We start from the raw sequence: 20,593 nt of genomic DNA, 5'->3' as shown, positions 1-20,593 counted from the left end.
GTTGATTAATTGAACCAAACTGAACATATATATATGTTCACAGCAAATTAAGCAGAATGATATATATATATATAATATGAGATGATAAATAATACGGTGACACTGCCAATGTTGCAAGATCGATCGATCGATATTACGTACATTACATATGGCTGGCACATAAAACAAACTTGCTATACATTCGATCAGCGTAGGACTGAAACGGCAACATCAACGAACTACGTACCGATCCATCGATCGATCAACATTGCATAGTACTCTCTCGTCCGTTTCTAAATATTTGACGCCTTTGATTTTTTTAAATATGTTTAACTGATCGTCTTATTTAAAAAAATTAAATAATTATTAATTATTTTTTATACATTTGATTTATTGTTAAATATAATTTTATGTATATATATATTATTTTATAAAAGTTTTTAAATAAGACAAACGGTTAAATATGTTTAAAAAAATCGAACGCGTCGAATATTTAGAACCAGAGGAACTATAAATTATTCATGGTGCAGTGCATGTAGATGTAGCTAACCTATATATATATTCCCTCCGTTCCAAAATATTTGACGCCGTTGACTTTTTTTAAACATATTTGACCATTCGTCTTATTAAAAAAAATTAAGTAATTATTAATTTTTTTCTATTATTTGATTTATTGTTAAATATACTTTAATGTATACATATAGTTTTACATATTTCACAAATTTTTTTAAATAAGACGAACGGTCAAACATGTTTAAAATGGTTAACGGCGTTAAATATTTAGGGGATGAGGGAGTATATAGCTAGCCTATTCTAGATGATACTGATTAATAAGCGCGACAAAGCCGGCGAGGTAGAAGACGATGAGCGGTATGTCGAGAACGACGTAGTGGGCGACCAGCATGTGCTTGTAGCCGGACGCGGCGCAGACCCCGCCGGCGGCGGCGACCACGACGGGGACCAGCTCGGAGAGGACGGCGGCGGTGTACGCGCCGGCGAAGTGCGCCACCAGGGCAAAGAACCCCGACAGGAACCGCGCCCCGTTCGCAGCCGCCCGCGCCGCCGTCGCCGCCACCGCCTGCGCCGTCGCCGACAGCAGCACCAGCGCCGCCCCGGCGCGCATGAACGTGGCGCCGCCGCTGCCGCCGCCGTAGGCGGCGCAGGGCCCCTGCGACGACGACGCGTCGGCGGTGGTGATGGCGAGGACGAAGAGGGCGAACGCCACCGCCGCCCAGCCCATCACCGCGTGCGCCCACGCCATGCCGCTCACCGACATCGTCATCCTCAACACTAGCGAAGCTGGGCAGCTAGCTAGCTAGTGAGTATATAGTGGTTAGTGAAGTGGAGATCGCGATGCAGCATGCATGAGAACAAATTAAGTGCAAGGGCTACATATATAGTGCAAAGGGCTAAAGCACAAGTCAATTCACTTGTTGGTGGCATAGGAAATATGATGTGAACGAAACATTACAGGGGCGTAGCTAGCTAGGTGGCACCTATTTAATTATAGTATATGTTCTAGTTAATATAATAAAAATTGTATAGTGGACCACCTATTTAATTGACATATTACATACAAATGGACCACCTTTACTCAAAATTATAGCTACACCACTAAAACAGATTCTAGCTACACCACTAAAATATAAGGGTATTCCAAAATCAAGAAAAGACCATGTCGCAACTTCTCACCAAAATACATGACAAAATCAAGCTATGAAGCATGTGGGGGGCAAAAAAAAAAAAACATTGCCAAAATACATGACAAAATCAAGCTATAGAGCATGTGTGGGGCAAAAAACATTGCGAGAATATCCGCTTAGATTTTAATTTAGTGTGTGTTTCTTTTTATGTTTTCTTCCTGTTTCTTTTATTTTCCTCTCTCTTTCACGTCCCTTGATAGTATTTAGTCCCTTGGTAATATTGTAAATACTTTCTATTCTCTTAATATAACTTCAGTTTAGCGTGGCTACGATTTCAAAAAAACATATATATAATGCTGAGGTGAGCTTGCATTGGCATGCATGCTCGATGATCAGAAAGATGAGATATGGATCAGCAGCAACTAATAACTTACCACAGCTGATCATAATCTCTGCAAAGTTAATTAAACACATGATCGATCGATTCATCGGTCTTCGAGATTGGTATAGTAGGAAAGATTACTTGATGAGGCTGGCCGGCTGGCTTTTGAGATGAGCAGAGCTAGCACACATGTGAAGTCGATCGTACTTTTTTCCCCATTTGCATTGCATTGCCTGCTACGAATCCTAATCCCGTTTCTCTTAATTACGTACGCGTCCAATCTCTCTTATTAATTTGGCTCTGCTCGATCGATCTGCTCTTCGTCTTTTGCTTAATTTGTTAATTTGCTCTTGAGGCCATCGCACACATCATGAGTGACTACTTGCTTCTATCTTTGTATACATCTTTCTTCTTTGTCTATCTAGGAGGAGTAGGATTTCCTCATCACCTCCCACACCATTAATTGATTGCCAAGAACGTATGGCTACTTTCTTCGCCGGTAAGCTTAATGTCCTTGTCATAATCATGCATATTTCGGCTTGTTTGCACCTAATTTCCTCTTCTCCATTGATTACTACTCTTACTTAGGCCTCGTTTAGTTCGCGAAAATTTTTTTTGAGTGTCACATCGGATGTTTGATCGGATATCGGAAGAGGTTTTCTGACACGAATGAAAAAACTAATTTCAAAATTCACCTGGAAACCGTGAGACGAATCTTTTGAGTCTAATTAATCCGCCATTAGCACATGTGGGTTACCGTAGTACTTTATGGCTAATTATGGACTAATTAGGCTCAAAAGATTCGTCTCGCGATTTCCCCTCTAACTGTGCAATTAATTTTTATTTTTATCTATATTTAATGCTCCATTCATATGTCCAAAGATTCGACGTGACGTTTTTTTAAAAAAAATTGAGTAACTAAACCGGACCTTTTTTTTTAGATAATGGAAATGTGTTACATCTCCGGCCTCTGCCCGTAGGCACACAGCCAAAAAATTCAGACGTGAACAGAAAAGTTAAAAAAGACAAGATGGGACAAACCCCCAACTTCTGCCGATGATATGATCTACTAAAATAATATTTTTTTTCAAAATCACGTAGATTCTATCACAAAATTCTGTAGGTACTACGCCATCCAAAATGGAATAAAAGTTCCTTGGCTACTAATTCCAAGCGTGTAGCACCATTGCGCATAGTATCCTGTTGTTCCTGTGAAATCATCATACACCAAGAGTGGAGCCAATTGGAACACATGAAGATAACCTGCATGATGTTAGATATTTTTTTATGGTTAAAAACTATATCATTACGGCAACGCCAAATTGACCAACATAAAGCACTAGCTCCAAACAAACCGGACCTTAATTAGTCTATTTCCATCGTCACAATATATGCATGTACAGGATATATCATGTACTCCCTCCATCTAAAAAAAAGTTAACCAAAGAGGGGTCATACCTCCTCTAGGTTGCCTTTTTCTGGGACGGAAGGAGCATGTAACTTGGGCTCCATGTGATTCAATTCCTCGGGCTTGGTTCTTGTTTGATTTCGATCGATTAATTAATTTAGTTTCTTGGTTATTGCCTCTGCTCTGCTCCGTTGCAACACAGCTTGTGGTGTTACTACAGTACATTCTGATAGCTCCATCCATCGACTTGAAATTTCCAGAGGAAACTCGCTTGCTAGGTATCACCAACAAGCACAACGATGTGATTGGATCCTATACAGATAAATAATTTAGAGTAAATCACGTGGCCAATATCTAGATTTGTTCGTGTGTGTCATTTAGATCCTGAACTCTTAAAATTTATTTTTAGTTTTTTAAACTTATTAAAGTGTGTCATTCTGGTTTCAAATAGGCACAACTCCTCCAAGATCAATTGGCGTGGCATGTCACACGGATATTTTAGTCGTAAAATTTATTTTTCCTTCTCCTTTCTTTTCCTCTTCTTTTCTTTTTTGCCATACTTACATGAAGGAATAAGAAAAGAGAGAGGAGATGAAAAAGAAAAATAAAAAGAGTCAATATTTACGTGGCATGCCACATAAGTGTCACGTAGAATCTTAGAAGGATCATGGCAACCTCGGACCGGAATGACACATTTTATCATGTTCGTAGATCTGAAAATGTATTTTAAGAGTTCGGAAATCGAAATAATATATACGGATGAGTTTACGAACCAACGAACCAAACACTTTGCGCAATAATTTAAGAAAAACCATTTAGATTTTACCAATGGAGTGGTTACATGCATGGCTGATGGGAAAGAAGGGAGCAACAGATGAACAGTACGTAGAAGTTGGGAGTGTACCGGGCAGGACGTCCAATCTTTTTATTTCAACTACCCACACAAGATGGTGCGGAATTTCATATTGATATAACAGAAAAAAAAATCACAACACTACAATCCTATAACTAGGAAGAAGAAGAAAAAAAGATCACCCCACCACAAGCTAGAGGCTCCAACACATACCTTGAGAAGCACTAGCACCGAATTGGCTGCCGATGTGCGCGACTGATCGCCGCTACCCCTACACGGGGAAACCAATTTTTCGGTTCAAAACATTTTCAATATCTGGTAAACATTTTAATGTACTCGTCACTGTAAAAAAACACTTAGAATTTAGGCTTATTTAGATTATCTCAATTACATATGATTATTGTAGAAAAAAACACAATGAACGTTATTACTTATTGGAACCAAGATCATGCGAATGGGCACTGGAAAATGAAACATATATAAAACCTTGTGGTCGTTGTCTGATGGAGTATTTTTCTTGTACTTTTTTGAGGAAGCCGATGCTTCAACAACGCTGAGCCCAAGAAAGTGTAAAGTGTAGAACAAATGTATGGACTGCATTTCGGAATTCACCAGTAGAATCAAGAATGGATTAATTTTGCAGGATGATATTGACCGCAATCAATCTCAGGAGCATTTTCTGGCCTAAATAAACCATATCAAGTTCGTTCCATATTTGGAGCTAGTGTTTATAATTAGCTAGCATATCATTATGGTTTCTTGATCAGAACTCCACTTAGAGCAACTTCAACAGACTCTTTATTTAGCTCTCCAAGGTAAAATTTAGTTAACACAGAGAAAAAACGAGCTCCAATAGCCTCTCTATCCGGATGGCTTCCGGATGGCCAAATTGCTCCTCCGGCTAGCTAAATGTAGCCAACCTCCTCCACTGGCTAAAGGTGGGTCCCACCACCACTCCCATCCCCATCCAACATCTCTCCCTGCCGGCGACGAACTGAGGGCATATGCCGGCCATGAGCGCCCCCCGCCAATGTCGTCGTCTAGGCCACCGTCCGCCGTGGCAGTCGTCGTCGTCGCCGTCGCGCCTCACGCACGAGCCGTCGCAGCCATCGCCGCTGCTGCGCAGGGAGCCACCGCCGCCTCCGCCTCGCGCGCTGGAGCCGTCGCCACTGCCGCTGGATCGATGGGTCGATGCTGCCACGCGGGAGAAAAGAAATGGGAAGAGAAAGAGAAAGAGAAAGAGGAGGAAGAGGAAGGGAATGGAGATGGGAGGATGACATGTGGGTTTCTTTGTGATTTTGGAGATGTAAATAGAGAGACTGTTGGAGCATACATCTAGTTTGACTACCCAAATCAGTTGGAGAGTTGGCTAAATAGATATTTGAAGAGTCTAATTTAAAGATGCTGTTGGAGATGCTCTTAATTCAGAAGGAAAAAACAGGTGAACTACCAGAAAAGCTTTGCCAGCAAAGTCATGACGTATACAACTATAAGCCATCTTCAGCGTACTCTAACAGAACTCCATTTATGCCAATTGAAGAAATCGTTGCAAGTTAACCGCAGTTTGAGCTAACTATTATGTTATAATCTTTTGAGTTGCGGTTGATAAGCTGTGGAAAATAAACGAAGCAACCAAAAGTAATATAACAGATAAATAGCAATTGAAAATTTATATCCATGTTATTAGTGATTGAAAAGCTAGTCGATCGCTAGAAAATAAACTGACAAAAAAAACTCAACATAAAATAAAGTTTTAAAATCTAAAATTTGGTCGCGATTGATCAGCTAACGAGAGCAGAAGATGGAAAATTTGTTGTCCGAAGAAAAAAGAACAAACACAGACGGAAATTAGGCCTGTTTAGATCCCACCCAAAAACTTTAAACCTTGTCACATTAAATATAGAGTATCAAATATAGACAAAATAAACTAATTACATAGATTACGTGTAAATTGTGAGATGAATTTTTTAAACCTAATTAGTCCATAATTTGACAATGTTGTGCTACAGTAAACATTTGCTAAAGTTTGGGGTGTAAAGTTTTGGCGTGTCACATCGAGTATGCCAGCACATATTTGAAGTATTAAACGTAGACTAATAACAAAACAAATTATAGATTCCACCTCTAAACTGTGAGACGAATTTATTAAGTCTAATTAATTCGTCATTAGCAAATATTTACAATAGTACCGCATTCCGCGATAACAACGCGAAACCGAGCGGTCTGGCGGAATGAAACAGCGGTCTCGCTCAAGCAATAGCAATACTAGTGTCATGCCGATTTAATTAGCAATTAATTATCTTGATTAGTGATTAATTAATTCCTAATCCAGATACTTAATCACTAATTATTATTATTTAATTGTTAATTAAGTAATTAATTACTAATCAAACGGAGCCCATTGGACAGTGTCGTTGATTGCTTGGGCGAGGTCGCTCTTCCATCCATTATGCGAGACTGCGTGGTCTCGCGCTTTCACCGCACTCGATACCGCTCGCGATGTCATTTTCGCGTAACGGTTTTGCGAGACCGACAATATGTTTTTTGCAAAAAATTTTACGTCTCGAATATTCCCGAGAAAAAATTGAATGAAATGTATATTTTCAAATTTAATTATGCTTTGGTATGTCGAGGACGACGTAGTGAGCGATCGACGAGCATGGACGCGGCGAAGACGACCCCGCCGGCGGCCGGCGGCGACCACGGCGGGGACCAGCTCGGAGAGGCCGGCGACGGTGTACACTCCGGCGCAGTGCGCCACCGCCGACAGCACCAGCAGCGCCGCCGAGGCGCGCATGTACGTCAGGAGCATTTTCTAGCGCCTAACTGTCACTGCACATTGAAGAAAAAAATGGCATGAAAAAGTTTGTTCGATACTTGGAACTAGTGTTAATTACAGTACCATTTTAATATGGCTCGTAGATAATTCAGAACGAAAAAGTAGGTAATTTAATTATCAGTAAAGCTTTGCCAGCAGAGTCACCAAGTATACAACTTTCTTTCAGCCATCTTCAGTGTGTACTTTCTCACAAGACTCCGCTTTATACCAGTTGAAGAAATCGTTGAAAGATAACGGCAGCTTGAGCTGACGATTCTATTCTAATCGTTTGATCTATGGCCTATGGCTGAAAAGCCGTAGAAAATTAAAGAAAAAACATCCAAAAATAAATATACAAGTAAAAATTTCATATGTTATTAGCAATCGAAAAGTAAATACTAGTAGAAAATAAACTCGGAAGGAAAACAAACCCCTCAAAGTCAACATAAAATCAAGTTTGAAATAATTTCAAATTTTGGTCGTGGCTGATAAGACCAACGAGCAAAACGACGAAAAAAATTGTTATCTGGAACGAAAAAAAAAACACGGTAGAGATTAATACTGTACTAAATTTTCAACGGTTGGGTCACCTTCAATTACCAACCGAAGCAAGCAACTGGTAAAGCAAATCAAAGCAAAAGATGCTAGTAGTAGATACCCACCAACGAAAGAAGCCGACGCTCCTCCCTCCTTCCTACACCGCGTCCACCGCACACCGCCCGAGGGCCCAACACCCGGTCCACGGTGGACCGCGTCCACAGATCGATCCCTCGCCTCGAGCAAGCAAAAAAAAAATCCGTACTACTCTACGTGGCGTGGCAGTCGTCCTCCTCCCTCCCACGTGAGCCTCACCGACAGGTGGGCCCGGGGAGACCGTGGTCCCCACCTGCAGTGGCGCGCGTGGTCCCATCTCCCAAAGCGAGATGAGTTTGCTGCTGCAGAATAAAAGGCACCCAGAAAAAAATAAAAAGGCAGAAAAATTCGGCGGAATTCGCTGTTGGAGTGAGTATTCATCGAGGCAAAGCTCGAATTTTTGGTACTATCCGATTGGTGGCGAAGCAGCGGCGGAGCGAGAGAAAATCGCTGTAGGAATCGGGGGAGAAGGAGGAGTAGATAGAGGGAGGTGGATTGAGCTGTGGGAGGTTAGGTTGGTGATTGGTAGAGGAGGAGGAGGAGGAGATGGAGAGGAAGGTGGTGGTGGTGTGCGCGGTGGTCGGCTTCCTCGGCGTCCTCTCGGCGGCGCTCGGCTTCGCGGCGGAGGGCACACGCGTCAAGGTGCGCAGCTACGTCTCTCGCCGCCGCCGCCGAGGTTCCCGGCGGCGGTTTCTTGAACTGCCTTGTTACTACTACTACTTTCTGGATGAACTCGCTCGCGTTACTTTTATAGATCTCGGTGTGTCTGCTAAGTTGAGCTTTTGTTTGGATCTCGCTGTTTCCCATCGGGGATTTCTGACCTGGTGGGAGTAGATGCGTGTAGCTTATCCGTGGTTGTTCGCTAGGAAAATGCGCTGTGGCAGAAGTGAATCTTTGAGCCTTTTTATGCTTTTGGTTGATTTTCGCTAGAGCTAGTGCTGCGATCATGTTAGGTGTAGAGTGGATGTTTAGTTCAATCTGATTCGACTAGTGCGTGTAAAATTATATGGTTGAATCAGAATCTGTCCAAGTTATTTCCTTTTCTGGCAATGTTCATCTTGTTTGTCAGGATATAGCACTATTAGTCTACTATATATGGTGAAGCTTTACTTATTAGAAATCTTTAAACTCGTTATTCTACTGTTCTTTTACTCTTGACAATGCGGCTAGAACAGCTTAATCATTGTGAAACTCATTACAAACCCTAGTGCCTGTAAGCACATTGCAGATATTTTCCTCTTTGAGGCTTGAGGATAGACTAATTTTGCACTGAAATGCATGTAAAATCATGCCGCGATGTAGGAATATAAGGTGGTACATGTTTATAGCTTTACATAATGCAAATGCAAACCTCAAAAGTGTCAAGGATCTTATGCTACGCAGAAAGTTCTTCTGACTGCAAGTGAAACTTTACTATAGAATAACTTAAAAAACAAACAGACTGGACATATTAACTGTGGGGCTGTTTGGCAGCGCTTGCTGCAGCTGCGCTGCACGGACGGTTAGAAGAAATATGAGTTCGGTTCCTTTAGTAGCTGGCTGTGGTGCAGCCGCAGCCAGGGCTTCTGAACAGGCCCTGTAGTATTAACTGTTTCACTATGTATGATCTTAGATTTTACATATAGATTCTTGCAATAACAGTCATACCATCGCTAAAGCAATATATAATTATCATGTCCCTTACTCTTTTTAGAGTGCTAGATTGTAATAATTGGCTGTAGCTCTTCTGAGCAAAGGCCGGGATGTTCTATTCCATTATCTAAAAAAAATAATTATCATGTCCCAGTTATAATGCACATTGCTTAACTCATGCAGGTTTCAGATGTGCAAACTTCTTCTCCAGGTCAATGCATATACCCAAGAAGCCCAGCCTTAGCCCTAGGGTTAATATCTGCGGTTGCTCTTATGGTCGCCCAGTCTATTATAAATACAGTGGCTGGTTGCATCTGTTGTAAGAGGCATCCAGTTCCCTCAGACACTAACTGGAGCGTAGCTCTGATCTCATTCATCGTGTCTTGGTAAAACTCTACCCTTGATGTTTATTGTGTTATTTTACCTTTTTCCTCTATCTTGACGGGTTTCAACTTATCTTACCGATCTAAGAGAATTCTGAATATTATTATGTTATGTTGAACCTAACTTAGCCTTGACAGTTTGTTAAACAGTTTTTATGGAAACAAGGGATCTTGGTTGCCAAATGCGTTGGAGTTCTTGACTCTGTCATTTTGGCACTACAAAGGTTCCTTGCAGTTGATGCCTTATTTCAGTAGTCTTTATTAAAACATGTGTGTTTTTCTGTGAGATAGCGTACTAGCATTAGGCTGCTGTTTGTTTTATTCTTTGCAAGGAATTCATATGAGTGGTTCACATGATGGCTAAATAGAATAACTTTTGCATAGATTTCAAGTGCAATTAGTAATGTGAAGTGCAATTCTACCTTTTTCTTGGAACATCTTTGGGGGGTTAGCTGTGCTTTATTCTAAGGTAGGGTTCAGATCAGAATGTTGTGGCTTATTTTGCGGAAGTCCTGATTCCTGAATGCTATATTTTAGCAAAATACTCTGCTATTTGTTATTTGCCATAACGTCGTCCTGGATATTGTTACATTCTGCAGGGCCACTTTCATAATCGCGTTCCTTCTCCTACTGACCGGAGCTGCACTTAACGATCAACGGGGTGAGGAGAACATGTACTTTGGCAGCTTCTGCTACGTTGTCAAGCCAGGGGTCTTTTCTGGAGGGGCAGTGCTCTCACTTGCCAGCGTGGCACTGGCAATAGTTTACTACGTTGCCCTATCATCGGCGAAAAGTCCACCAAATTGGGGTCCCCAGCAGAACCAAGGCATCGCCATGGGCCAACCTGTGATCCCTCCACAGAGCAGCGAACCGGTGTTTGTCCACGAGGACACCTACAATCGGCAGCAATTCCCATAAATCATGATCTGTGCAAGCTGTTTCGAGGGCCATTCTGATACATTATGTTTGGTTTGTATAGGCCTCCAGGTTAGAACAGTAGCAGTAACAATTGTTGTTAGGTAGAGTCATGTTTTTTGCTTTCTTCTTCCCCCTCTTTCTTGAGCGCTACTGTCGCACGTTCTGCTTCATCACAGCGGATATTCGATTTTACATGAACCGGGCAATGTTGAAGAAAGCTTGAGTTTCTTGCTATTTGCAAATTCTGAAGGTTTTACATGATAATTGGATCATGGATGTGGAATTACAATCTGTCTTACACCTGTGGGAACTTGATGAGCAGTCATTCAGCACACAGTGGATGCTAGCTGCTCCCTGAACCGAGCAATGGTGTCGTGGACGATGGCGTTGGGGCGCACCGTGGCATCGACCACGGTGATCCCCTCCGCCTCATCGATCTGCAGCAGGTCGAGCTGGCTCTGGAGCAAGCTCGCCGGCATGAAGTGCTCCCCTTCCATTGATCTCCTCCTGATCCTGTCAGCAATCACCTCTGCTGATGCCTCCAGGCACACAAACTTCACCCTGCAGCTGGAGTAGCTCCCTGAACCTGACCTGAAGCTGCAGTCTCCTTCCCTGAGGATCTCCCTGTACTTCTGCTGCAATGCCGAGCAGCTGACGGCGACGTCCTCGCCATGATCCAGCCGCTCCCTGACAGCGTCGCGGAGGGCCTCCAGCCACGGGATGCGGTCGCCGTCGGTGAGAGGGATGCCCTTGCTCATCTTGGCTGTTGTCAGGGACAGGGAAGAGCAGAGAAGTTCAGAAACGAAAAAGGGAAATGTAGGTTGGTTGGTTGTGAGATGATGAATTCTTCAGAGAAGTATATTGATCTTGATCATGCCAGACCTTTGTTTGCCTGAGAATGGTAGTCGTCTGCTTCGATGAAGCTGCAGCCTAAGGTTTCAGCAAGCAGTGCTGCTACTGTCCTGCGAATTCACAATGAAATGCTAAATTCATAAGAAAATGTGATAAATTTTGCTGAGGACAAAAAAAAAAGAAGTAAATTCAAGATTTAAAGCTGAACAGTACTATTACAAAATCTGAATGTAGGTTTGAAAGTCACATCCTAAAACCAACTCTTCAGCAAATGCAGAGGTTTTCTCCGAGGAAAAGACACAGCAACATCCATTTGACATCACAATGTTGAATTGTTGACAAAATGCATATCAGTGTACTGATAATGTCTCTTTCTGCTTGCTTCTACTTAATGTGCCTAAAATTGACCAACTTGACCATAATATTAAGCATGAACTGAGCTGAGGACTTGAGGTTGGTCTAAAACAACACAATCAGTTTGAATACTTGACAGGGTAATCAGAAAGAAAGAAGTAATAATCTTACGATTTACCGCAGCCACTGACTCCCATGATCACGATTGCCAAACCTGCAACCCCAGATGTTGAACAAAGATGAATTAGCAGACACCCAAGCTCTGCTGATTACGATTAGTACTTGTAATGATAATCCCATTCCAAGCAATTCCTTGAATTAAGCTTTAACACTTCAAAAAGAAAACATCAATTCAGAAATCAACACAGCACCTATTCTGTCAGACCAAAATCACAGGTATGGTCGCAATACATGTTTGGGATCCATCACTTCAGTTCGCAAGAACAAGAACATGGTGAACATGCACATGAATAACAGGAAATCTGAACCAATTCGGTGCAGCGAAATTGCGAGAAGAAACTAAACAGATCAAAAGAGTTAAAAACGAAACAAGCACGCACTGATCCTGGTCACTGACCTGGTCGGTGCGTGAGATCGGAGGCAGCCATAGATGAGCTTGGTGGTTCGTCTCGATCTGTTCCTACGACAAGGAGTACGACAAGAGCGTACTAAACCTGCGAATAAACGAGGAAGAAGACGACAGCGGCGGCGGCAACAACTCTACTTGGCTTGATTGCTCTTCCTTTATTTTATATCTCGAGATTGAAGAACAAAATCTATCATTTTTTGGGAGAAATTTATTTAGTCTAGTCTAGAAATTTTGACTTGCATGAACACTGCAATTTGGCATTTTTGACGTAGTGAGTACTATGGCCATCCTCATAAAAATAAGGAGAATTTTTCACGAATCCAAACATAGAAAGACAAGATTGTTTTAGGATTGGACGGCGAAGAAAGAGACTTGAAGCGAATTGTCGTCTGATGACTAAAACTAACAAAGATGAGACGTAGACGAAAGCGTCTTCAGTTCAAAGCAAGACCACCTGACGTTTCAACTTTCAGTTCACCGTCACTTTAGACTGGGACCTGGTGTTTCCAAAGACTCTTTTACAGTTCATTCATGTCCATGCTGTCGCATTGTTGTTGCTGCTGACTCAGAGCTTATCACACATCCTTATCCAAGAGGAACATTTGTAGTATCAACAGAAATCATCTTTCAAAGGATATTGTTGTTATACAGGATCCTCCCAAGAAAATGACAACTTTCTATAGAGAAAAACAAGTTAGGACGAGAGTTGGTGATGATGGAAATACCAACTTCTCTCAAGTCTTGGTTGATTGGATTCAAGTTGATGCTTTCATGTTCCTCTAGCTCAGCAAAGACCTTGGTGGTTTCTACTGAACTTGTTTCTGGTCTCTGAATCTTTCAGCATTGCTTCTGGTTTCTGAAGCAAGGAAGAAAAAAGCTGTTGCTACCGGTGAGAACAAAGATGTTAAGATGAACTCAAAAGATGGGGGCAAAAACAGAATCCGAGATATACATAATCACATACAGTACCAAATTCATCTGATCTAGTAATGTAGTCACGTAAGAACATGCAAACAGCTAGGTAACTATGGCTACTTTCTGAAAAACCCTGAATCCTGAAGTGTTTTGCAATATTCTAAGATGACAGGAGATTTCTTCACCATGTCCCAGATCTTCGCTGAGCTCCTCAACCAGTCACGCTCGGTGAGATTCTTCGAGAATGACCTCGATGGCCTTGATAAGATCTGCACCCACAGTAATATCCACAACTAAGTGAATTGTGTCCAGAGTAAACGTAGTACTCTGAAAAGAATCGTTTATTCTGCCTTTACATCAGAATCAGGACAAGAGTCATCATTGTGTTCAGGGTCAGTTCTGCACCATATTATTTTTATTTTTCCATATACCATGATATGCATCTATCGATTAATAAGGATATGCAGAACTATTCCTTTTCGTTACTTGGGAAAAAAAGAATGCGAAGTGCTAATTCTGTTAAAATATGAAAGAGCTCAACCTGCTGAGCGCCAACAACCAGTTAGGTAAAGCTGCAAGCATACCTGATCACGAAGCATCCCTAACATGGATGGACATGTCCGATACTCAAAATTTGTTGAGTTATCAGGTGTTCTTAATGGAAGAAGATATATGTCCTGCTGATTGGAGCTCAGATCCTCAATCTTCATGCTTGAAGGAACTGAGGAGTCAGAAACTTGAGGTGTTGCTCCAGAGCTTCCAATGCTAAAGGAGGAGGACTTGAAGTGTTTTTCAAGAACCCTCTTCAGAACCATGAGCTTTGAAGGAGAAAAGTCTTGTTCCCGCAATCTGTTCAGTTAGAAAACCACACCATTCTAAGATTATCAAATTAATTGGTATAAAAGATTGGATTGTAGAATTAAGTGCAAAAGTGTTGTGTTCATATCACAACAACTAACTTCACTGCCAAAATACCGGAAACAACAAAAGGATCTCTTTGTTCATCAAAAAAGAAATGAGCATATGATAACATAAGAAAATGCAAACAAGCATGAAACTGAGCAGTGTTCACCTAGCATGCACAAAACAGAGATCAGCTATGTAATCTTCAATGCCTGATTGGTTATCATTTTTGTTTTCCTTGTCTTGGGTAGTTGAGGAGGTCAATAATGATGGATCAGGTATGTTGTGCTTCAGTAAATCAACCTGCAAAAATTGTATTAAATCACCCTTTCAACTTTCTGCCATTGGCAGAAACTAAATTCATCAACACAGCATAACCACAAATTTTCATAAGTACAATATACTAATACGGAGTTTCAGGTCTGAGCTCTCTAATACGCTGGAGGATATAAATGTGTTCTTAACTATTCACTGTAAGAAAATGTGATCAAGTGGTATGGATGATAAAAACAAAGGCATAAACAAATATAGACAGACAACTTACCGTAAGAATGAGGTCCCACATGGACAGGTCATTAATCCCCTCCGATACAACCAACAAAATATTGCAAACAGATGCCAAGAAAACACCAAGCTACAGCAATTCCTTGCAGAACAACATAAAACACTGATCAACTATTCGGTACTGTCAAGCTCAGTTAGCAGTGGGTACAACCCAGTGCGAGAATTGAAGTATAGCATTTACCTGGATTCCCATTAACTCATGAGCCAGGTCTGCTGATAATGGATCACCACTGAGGATAGGAATTGCGGATGAACCATCTGGCTTCATCATATCAATTAGTACGGAGGGACTGAATACTGGCTGCAAGACAAAAGGTGATTGTTTTTTAGAACGTTACCAGCAATATGTTTAACAGCTCTGGCATTTGGAACATTGCATAGCAGAAACTGAGTTAAATAACTCTTATCACCTGAGTGTCTAGAAGTATAACCCGTTCATTAGAGATCCTGATATCAATGCCAGCAGTACAGTGCTTAGCCATTGCTTTGATTTCCTCAGTTTGTGTAGCAAAAGGAGGAAGCATTCCTACAGGCAATACTCAACTAAATGAGCTTCGGTTTGATCTAGGTGTCCACATGGAACAAATTGCTAGCCAAATTACAACTCTTCACTACGCTTTTTCAGCAAGCCAAAAGACACAAAAGAGGTTAGGGGAAAATTGATGTATGGAAGAAAAACAGAAGCTTAAGGACTTAATAGAGTGCATATTATCAACAGCAGAGTGCATCTACAAAATAATTCTGACAAGCGCATGTTTTGTTTGACACATGAAAGTAACAACAATGAATTGAACTGAAACTATTGGAAGACTGAATGCTGAAACTATTGGAAGAATGGATGATTGTACCAGGTGAGCTTCCATCATATCCATAAAGCTCGTTCATGATGGTTGACTTGCCCACACCAGTTGGACCAATTACTCCAATCACCATGAAATCATTGTTCTCAGTCAAATACTGAAAAATATAGGCCCCAAAAGAAACATGAAGATCTCGATCAATCACCGGTTTGACATTTCAAGAACTCTAGAAGTTATGTTATACAAAAATACTTTCATCAAAATGTCACAAAATATCTGAATGTTTTGAGGGATATATCTACAGATACTTTTAAATAATCTTGTCATCATTCAAATCCAGTTTCATGCACAAACTGTAACTTTTGACGTGCTAGACAAAGGTCGCATTGGCATATATCATATTACTGCAAGATTTAAGCTTTATCATCAGGGATAGTATTAGAATGCATCTCAAGAGAACCTAGGAAACCATGAACTAAACTGTATAAGAGCTACGAGCCTACAACTAACAACTGCATTGAACAATGGATTATTGCATTAACCAGACACAAAAAAAAAAATTGTCAACTGAATCTAGTTATAGGATCTCACACAATTTTATCACAATGCTTGCATCGAACCAGTAAGTAAACCCTGAACAGCAAAAGGAAATGAAAGAAACAAGAAGCATATCCTCGTAGCAAAGCCACTTGAGGACGCACGCACCGGGAGGATCTTGTCGGTGTGGACCTCCCACGCGTCGGAGACGAGGCTGAGCGAGCCAGGCTGCGTGGCCTGCCGCGAGCGGCCCGCGCCTCCTCCGCCGCCGCCGTCGTCGTCGGCGCCGGAGGACGAGGGGGGCGGAAGCGGGGGCTTGGCGAGAAGGATCTTGGGAGGGGGAGGCGGAGGCGGGTGCGAGGAGGAGGAGGACGAGCCCCGGTCTCCGACGCCGGCGAGCGGCGGCGCTCCGGCGGCCATCGCGCGCGGCGTGCTGCTGCTGCTGTGGGCGTCTCTAGTTGAGGAGGAAGCCGTCGCTTAATTAATCGGAATAAGTTCACTTGAGGTCCCTTAACTTGTCAGCGAAATCCGGTTTTGTGTGGGCCCAACTGTCAGACGCGGTGCTAGGAGGCCCGGCCCAGGTAAGCGTACTCTTTGGGCCATCCTACTGGGCCGGATTTTTTTTTCTATACTCTTCTGTTTATACCGTGGTAGACCAAGAAATAAACAGAGAAATTTTTACTACGGTCATGAATATCCCGTCCGTTCCTCCGGAGCATTTTATGTTTTGCAAGTACTTAAAATTAATTTTTATTCTTTTTTAAAGTTATTTTATTAGTTAAATTTTGAATTTTGATTACGTGGATTCTCCTCCTCAGCAGCCCATTGGCTGAAAACGCTTGATTTCCATGTATGAGAATCGGTCTCATAGGAATGTTTATTTTGGGTATAAAATTTGAATACTTAAAAATGCTTAGTATTTAACATTTCGATAAAGATTCACTCGGTCTTTCAAATTTTGGTCATAATAATTTCTAAAATGCTCTTGTAGCACAGTAATAACACTGTTAACAGTAGTAGTGCAGGTTCAGCCATGTTGCTCCACGTAGGAGTATGTTGGTGTAGTAGGGTGCTGGGACCGAGACAGCTCATCGTTCCCCTACCTCTCTGCTGCATTCTGGAACCCTCTCTCTCTCTTCCTGTGACCCACAACACTCCAACCAGACAGGCAGAAAGCAAGCAAAAGGATAGGAAGGAGCCAAGAACACCAAGAACTTGTTGGAGCTGAGACAGCAGCACCAAGCAAGAAACCGGATCCAATCCATCCATCCATCCATAGGTAATGATCGTCCCTTATTACCTTCCCTACTTCTTTGAAATCTTACTGTCTTCAATTGCTCTTTTGCCCGTGAAGTTGTAGCAGTTCGCAGTTTGTCTGTTTCTTGGGGAGTGAGTGTGTCGATCCCTAAAAAGTTCATCTTTTTTTGCCCCCTTTCCCACGCAATTTAGATGAACTGGTCAAGGAGAGCGCGATGATACAGCCACTGGTTGTACAAATCTGTCCCGATTCGTTCTTATGTTCGTGGTCTGTGCTGTACTAGCGCTCGTTTTGTTCAAGCGATTCAGAAAGTGACAAAACTTTGGGGCATTCTCTTCGGCCAAATCTTTTGTTTGCACCATGCGGTAGAATCTATCCTAGCTTGACGATTCTGGAGCCCTGACCACGAACTTGTAAGCGAACAACCTAGAGGGAAAAGGAAATAGGTGGTTCCGCATTGTTGAATTTTGAGTGAAAGAGTGTACCTGAGGCTCCACAATTCACTGCTGACAGCCGTGTTCAATCCCCAACATGCTAACAATTTCTTTTTTAAAAAAATGTTTGGAGAGACGTCTCTCCCTCCAAATCTCGTTTTTTCTTTTAATTCATTGCTGAAAGATAAACTGAAATGCTGCTCACATGGCCCGGCTTCTCTGATGTTCAAAATACAAAATGTGATTCTAAGTGTTCTGAGGTGGATCCCATATTCAGAAAAGATTAAGATTTGTTAACGTGGGTTGGTTTGACATGCATATTGCATTTGCTTCTTACTAGGGGGTTGGATTGTGTGAGCTTCTCTTGTTTTAGCCTTTTAGCTTAACTCACTACATGTGGTGTCCTCAAGTAAGCATCACAGTTGGGGTTAACAGTCAGATAACTAAACCGTTTTGCAGATGAATTATTTGCTAAACCAGTGGTTGTAGAGATGAACCCGATAAATTCTTTTGTAACTGAAACCGGATTGCTACTCATTTGACAACAGCTTTTTGCAACTGTAAAGGGCAGCCAGAAACAATAAACAGAGTGTGTGCAGACTTAAAACCATATTCCCTCCATTTCACATTATAAAACGTTTTGGTCTCTCCATCCCTCGTCTAGATTCACTAGCATCCATATGAATTTGGACACATATATGAAACACATACATGGATTCATGCAGAATCTGTTTAAAACCCAAAAAACGTCTTATAATGTGAAACAAAGCAAGTGGCTTAGATCAGGTTTGTTGTCTTGTGTTCAATTTTTTCAACTGAATAATAGTACTTGGTAGAAAATCTTTTAAAAAAACAATAGTACCAGGAAAGATATTATGAATGTAGGCACGGTTTTGCTTTGCCTTGTGCAAATGATAGTCTACTAATAATTCTTCCACGTAGACCATACCTAACATGGCTATTTTTTACCATGTAATTCCCTTTTTGTTGTTACAAGTAAAGCATTAGAGTGATGATATTTCATCGTTCGTGTCCGTAATCTATAGAACTCTTCAGTCTTCCCCTGATAACTAGTGTGTACTTAATTTTGTAGTTTCCAATGGCTGGCAAGTACATCGCCGCTGGTCTTGTTGGTTCCTTTGCCATCTCATATGTTTGTGATCATTTTATCGCTGAGAAGAAGATATTTGGAGGTATGGAATCTGATCCCAAGTACCCGTTTGTAAATTGACAGCACGCTTAACATACACCGTTGGCAAATCTGTCTGTATAAAGAATATGTGCAAAACAATCATCTTACTTCTTGATCAGGCACCACACCACATACCGTGTCCGACAAGGAATGGTGGCAAGCAACTGACAAGAAGTTTCAAGCCTGGCCTCGCACTGCTGGGCCACCGGTTGTCATGAACCCCATCAGTCGCCAGAACTTCATCGTCAAGGATCTCGAGTCCTAAGGTAGCACTAATCGCGCAATATGCGCCGTTGCACCCCTCAATCAAAACAAGAGCCCATTTGAAGCCACGTTTCATCTTTCATTTGAGGTGCTGATGCTAAAGCTCCTTTGCTTGTTCAGATTGTAGTGGGAGCATATATGCTGAAGGTTGCGCCGTGACTAAGATGGCGATGGCTGTGGCTACAAACTACCTACCTATGCCGTACTCCCGAACCAGTACGTGAGTACTTGGTCTCAATAAAACAGAACTATTTTGCCTAGTGCAGCCTGAACAGAACCTGAAGCATATCTGCTTTAGACATTGTCATCTTGGTGATTGTTCTTATGCAGTAACAACCTCTACTTTGTGCTTGTGCTATTGTGAGTGAATGGAACTATCTGTCTGTCACACTGGAATATGTGCCTTGTCTACTGATGCAAGAGATTTTAGGCCACTTGTGTCAACTCCAGAATCCAGGTGGCCTCTCTAATCTCAGTGTAGGTAGCAACAGACAGCATCTCGCCGTTTTCGTGAGGCTTCTTCAGTGATTCTGAAGCTTATGTGTTTTCTTGCACACAAAAGTAGATCAGCTAGCAGAAACGTGTTGCTAGTTTGGTCAAGATTTATGTGCGAAACATTTGACACTGCTGCCAGTATTTGTCAGATGAAAACGCTGAGATCTCCTCTATCTTGGGAGATTTTGCACGCCTGATTTAACTCTGGGTCGTTTTCGTTTTCGCATCAGCATTTCATCAAATACCCATCTGGGAATTTTCCCGAGCTTTGAGCTGCTTTAGAACAAGGTTCAGATGCTGATCATCAGCAGTTCAGGATGTGATCTGAAGCACGGACAGAAATTAAGAAACGAAGTCATTGGAAACGTGTCAAACTGTGGGCAATACACGTCACTCACCCTGCATCGTAGTCCGTACACGATGTTTATGTACATACTCCCAGGTAGTCATACGTGGTGCTTGCAAAATCACTGAAAAAAATCGTGACTTTCCAGGTGGCCGTCTGAATCAACAGATACTAGTTGACGTACGGAAAATAATAAAATTGAAACTGGTACGGAAACACGTCCTTGATATACCACTATTATAGCCCCATCATTTGGCCTAAACAGCCAAATAATAAGCCAAAATTTAAATTTTTAACTTGATTTTGAACTTGATTTTGAAATACTTATAACGTAATTTTTGTTAAAATTGGCTTTTAAGTCGCTACGGACAAATCTACAAAAATTTTACTTATAAATTAATTTTAATTTTTTATAAGCTAAATAAGCCATTTTGGCTAAAT

General features: G+C 41.7%; 5 protein-coding genes and 1 long non-coding RNA gene across 7 annotated transcripts; 2 read left to right on the top strand and 4 right to left on the bottom strand.

Moving 5' to 3' along the window:
• Positions 1–47: 47 nt before the first annotated feature.
• Positions 48–1,374, bottom strand: LOC4339918 (uncharacterized). The gene has a single exon (XM_015787231.3). The coding sequence runs from the start codon at positions 1,259–1,261 to the stop codon at positions 788–790; it is 474 nt and encodes a 157-aa protein (XP_015642717.1). The 5' UTR covers positions 1,262–1,374; the 3' UTR covers positions 48–787.
• A 1,545-nt stretch (positions 1,375–2,919) lies between these two features.
• On the bottom strand, positions 2,920–5,711 carry LOC107281388 (uncharacterized). Its single transcript, XR_001546711.3, has 3 exons — positions 4,752–5,711; positions 4,479–4,536; positions 2,920–3,267 (listed from the first exon to the last, which is right to left on the bottom strand). It is a non-coding gene; the product is annotated as an uncharacterized lncRNA (long non-coding RNA).
• A 2,345-nt stretch (positions 5,712–8,056) lies between these two features.
• LOC4339916 (protein MODIFYING WALL LIGNIN-1) lies at positions 8,057–10,883 on the top strand. Its single transcript, XM_015788419.3, has 3 exons — positions 8,057–8,358; positions 9,532–9,734; positions 10,331–10,883. Exons 1-3 carry the CDS (start codon positions 8,263–8,265, stop codon positions 10,647–10,649), a joined length of 618 nt encoding a protein of 205 aa, XP_015643905.1. The 5' UTR covers positions 8,057–8,262; the 3' UTR covers positions 10,650–10,883.
• Positions 10,858–13,050, bottom strand: LOC9266365 (gluconokinase). 2 transcript variants are annotated; one of them, XM_015788420.3, is made up of 4 exons: positions 12,433–13,050; positions 12,027–12,069; positions 11,532–11,611; positions 10,858–11,412 (listed from the first exon to the last, which is right to left on the bottom strand). In XM_015788420.3, exons 1-4 carry the CDS (start codon positions 12,461–12,463, stop codon positions 10,976–10,978), a joined length of 591 nt encoding a protein of 196 aa, XP_015643906.1. In that variant the 5' UTR covers positions 12,464–13,050; the 3' UTR covers positions 10,858–10,975. The 2 variants fall into 2 exon arrangements, with proteins under 2 accessions (XP_015643906.1, XP_025882101.1); XM_026026316.2 differs by lacking the exon at positions 12,433–13,050 and adding an exon at positions 12,227–12,388.
• A 284-nt stretch (positions 13,051–13,334) lies between these two features.
• Positions 13,335–16,646, bottom strand: LOC4339915 (uncharacterized). The gene is made up of 8 exons (XM_015788418.2): positions 16,332–16,646; positions 15,675–15,783; positions 15,237–15,352; positions 15,008–15,127; positions 14,807–14,896; positions 14,432–14,565; positions 13,944–14,208; positions 13,335–13,628 (listed from the first exon to the last, which is right to left on the bottom strand). Exons 1-8 carry the CDS (start codon positions 16,581–16,583, stop codon positions 13,476–13,478), a joined length of 1,239 nt encoding a protein of 412 aa, XP_015643904.1. The 5' UTR covers positions 16,584–16,646; the 3' UTR covers positions 13,335–13,475.
• A 658-nt stretch (positions 16,647–17,304) lies between these two features.
• On the top strand, positions 17,305–19,699 carry LOC4339914 (uncharacterized). The gene is made up of 4 exons (XM_015786023.3): positions 17,305–17,442; positions 18,949–19,048; positions 19,167–19,313; positions 19,432–19,699. Exons 2-3 carry the CDS (start codon positions 18,955–18,957, stop codon positions 19,310–19,312), a joined length of 240 nt encoding a protein of 79 aa, XP_015641509.1. The 5' UTR covers positions 17,305–17,442; positions 18,949–18,954; the 3' UTR covers position 19,313; positions 19,432–19,699.
• Positions 19,700–20,593: the final 894 nt, after the last annotated feature.

This window comes from Oryza sativa, chromosome 6 (genome assembly GCF_034140825.1).
Source record: "Oryza sativa Japonica Group chromosome 6, ASM3414082v1".
In the NCBI taxonomy this organism is placed as follows: Eukaryota; Viridiplantae; Streptophyta; class Magnoliopsida; order Poales; family Poaceae; genus Oryza; species Oryza sativa.
Note: the sequence above shows the minus strand (reverse complement) of the source record. Positions and strands in the feature narration are given on the sequence as shown.

Coding starts and splice junctions, on each gene's coding strand:
- LOC4339914 (XM_015786023.3), top strand. CDS start 18,955: ATGGCTGGCAAGTACATCGCCGCTGGTCTTGTTGGTTCCTTTGCCATC. Junction 19,049..19,166: donor TGAGAAGAAGATATTTGGAG/GTATGGAATCTG, acceptor CTTCTTGATCAG/GCACCACACCACATACCGTG.
- LOC9266365 (XM_015788420.3), bottom strand. CDS start 12,463: ATGGCTGCCTCCGATCTCACGCACCGACCAG. Junction 12,070..12,432: donor CGATCTCACGCACCGACCAG/GTCAGTGACCAG, acceptor CTGGGGTTGCAG/GTTTGGCAATCGTGATCATG. Junction 11,612..12,026: donor GTCAGTGGCTGCGGTAAATC/GTAAGATTATTA, acceptor GTGAATTCGCAG/GACAGTAGCAGCACTGCTTG.
- LOC4339918 (XM_015787231.3), bottom strand. CDS start 1,261: ATGACGATGTCGGTGAGCGGCATGGCGTGGGCGCACGCGGTGATGGGC.
- LOC4339916 (XM_015788419.3), top strand. CDS start 8,263: ATGGAGAGGAAGGTGGTGGTGGTGTGCGCGGTGGTCGGCTTCCTCGGC. Junction 8,359..9,531: donor CGGAGGGCACACGCGTCAAG/GTGCGCAGCTAC, acceptor TAACTCATGCAG/GTTTCAGATGTGCAAACTTC. Junction 9,735..10,330: donor ATCTCATTCATCGTGTCTTG/GTAAAACTCTAC, acceptor TACATTCTGCAG/GGCCACTTTCATAATCGCGT.
- LOC4339915 (XM_015788418.2), bottom strand. CDS start 16,583: ATGGCCGCCGGAGCGCCGCCGCTCGCCGGCGTCGGAGACCGGGGCTCG. Junction 15,784..16,331: donor ACACCGACAAGATCCTCCCG/GTGCGTGCGTCC, acceptor TATATTTTTCAG/TATTTGACTGAGAACAATGA. Junction 14,566..14,806: donor TGTGGGACCTCATTCTTACG/GTAAGTTGTCTG, acceptor CAATTTTTGCAG/GTTGATTTACTGAAGCACAA.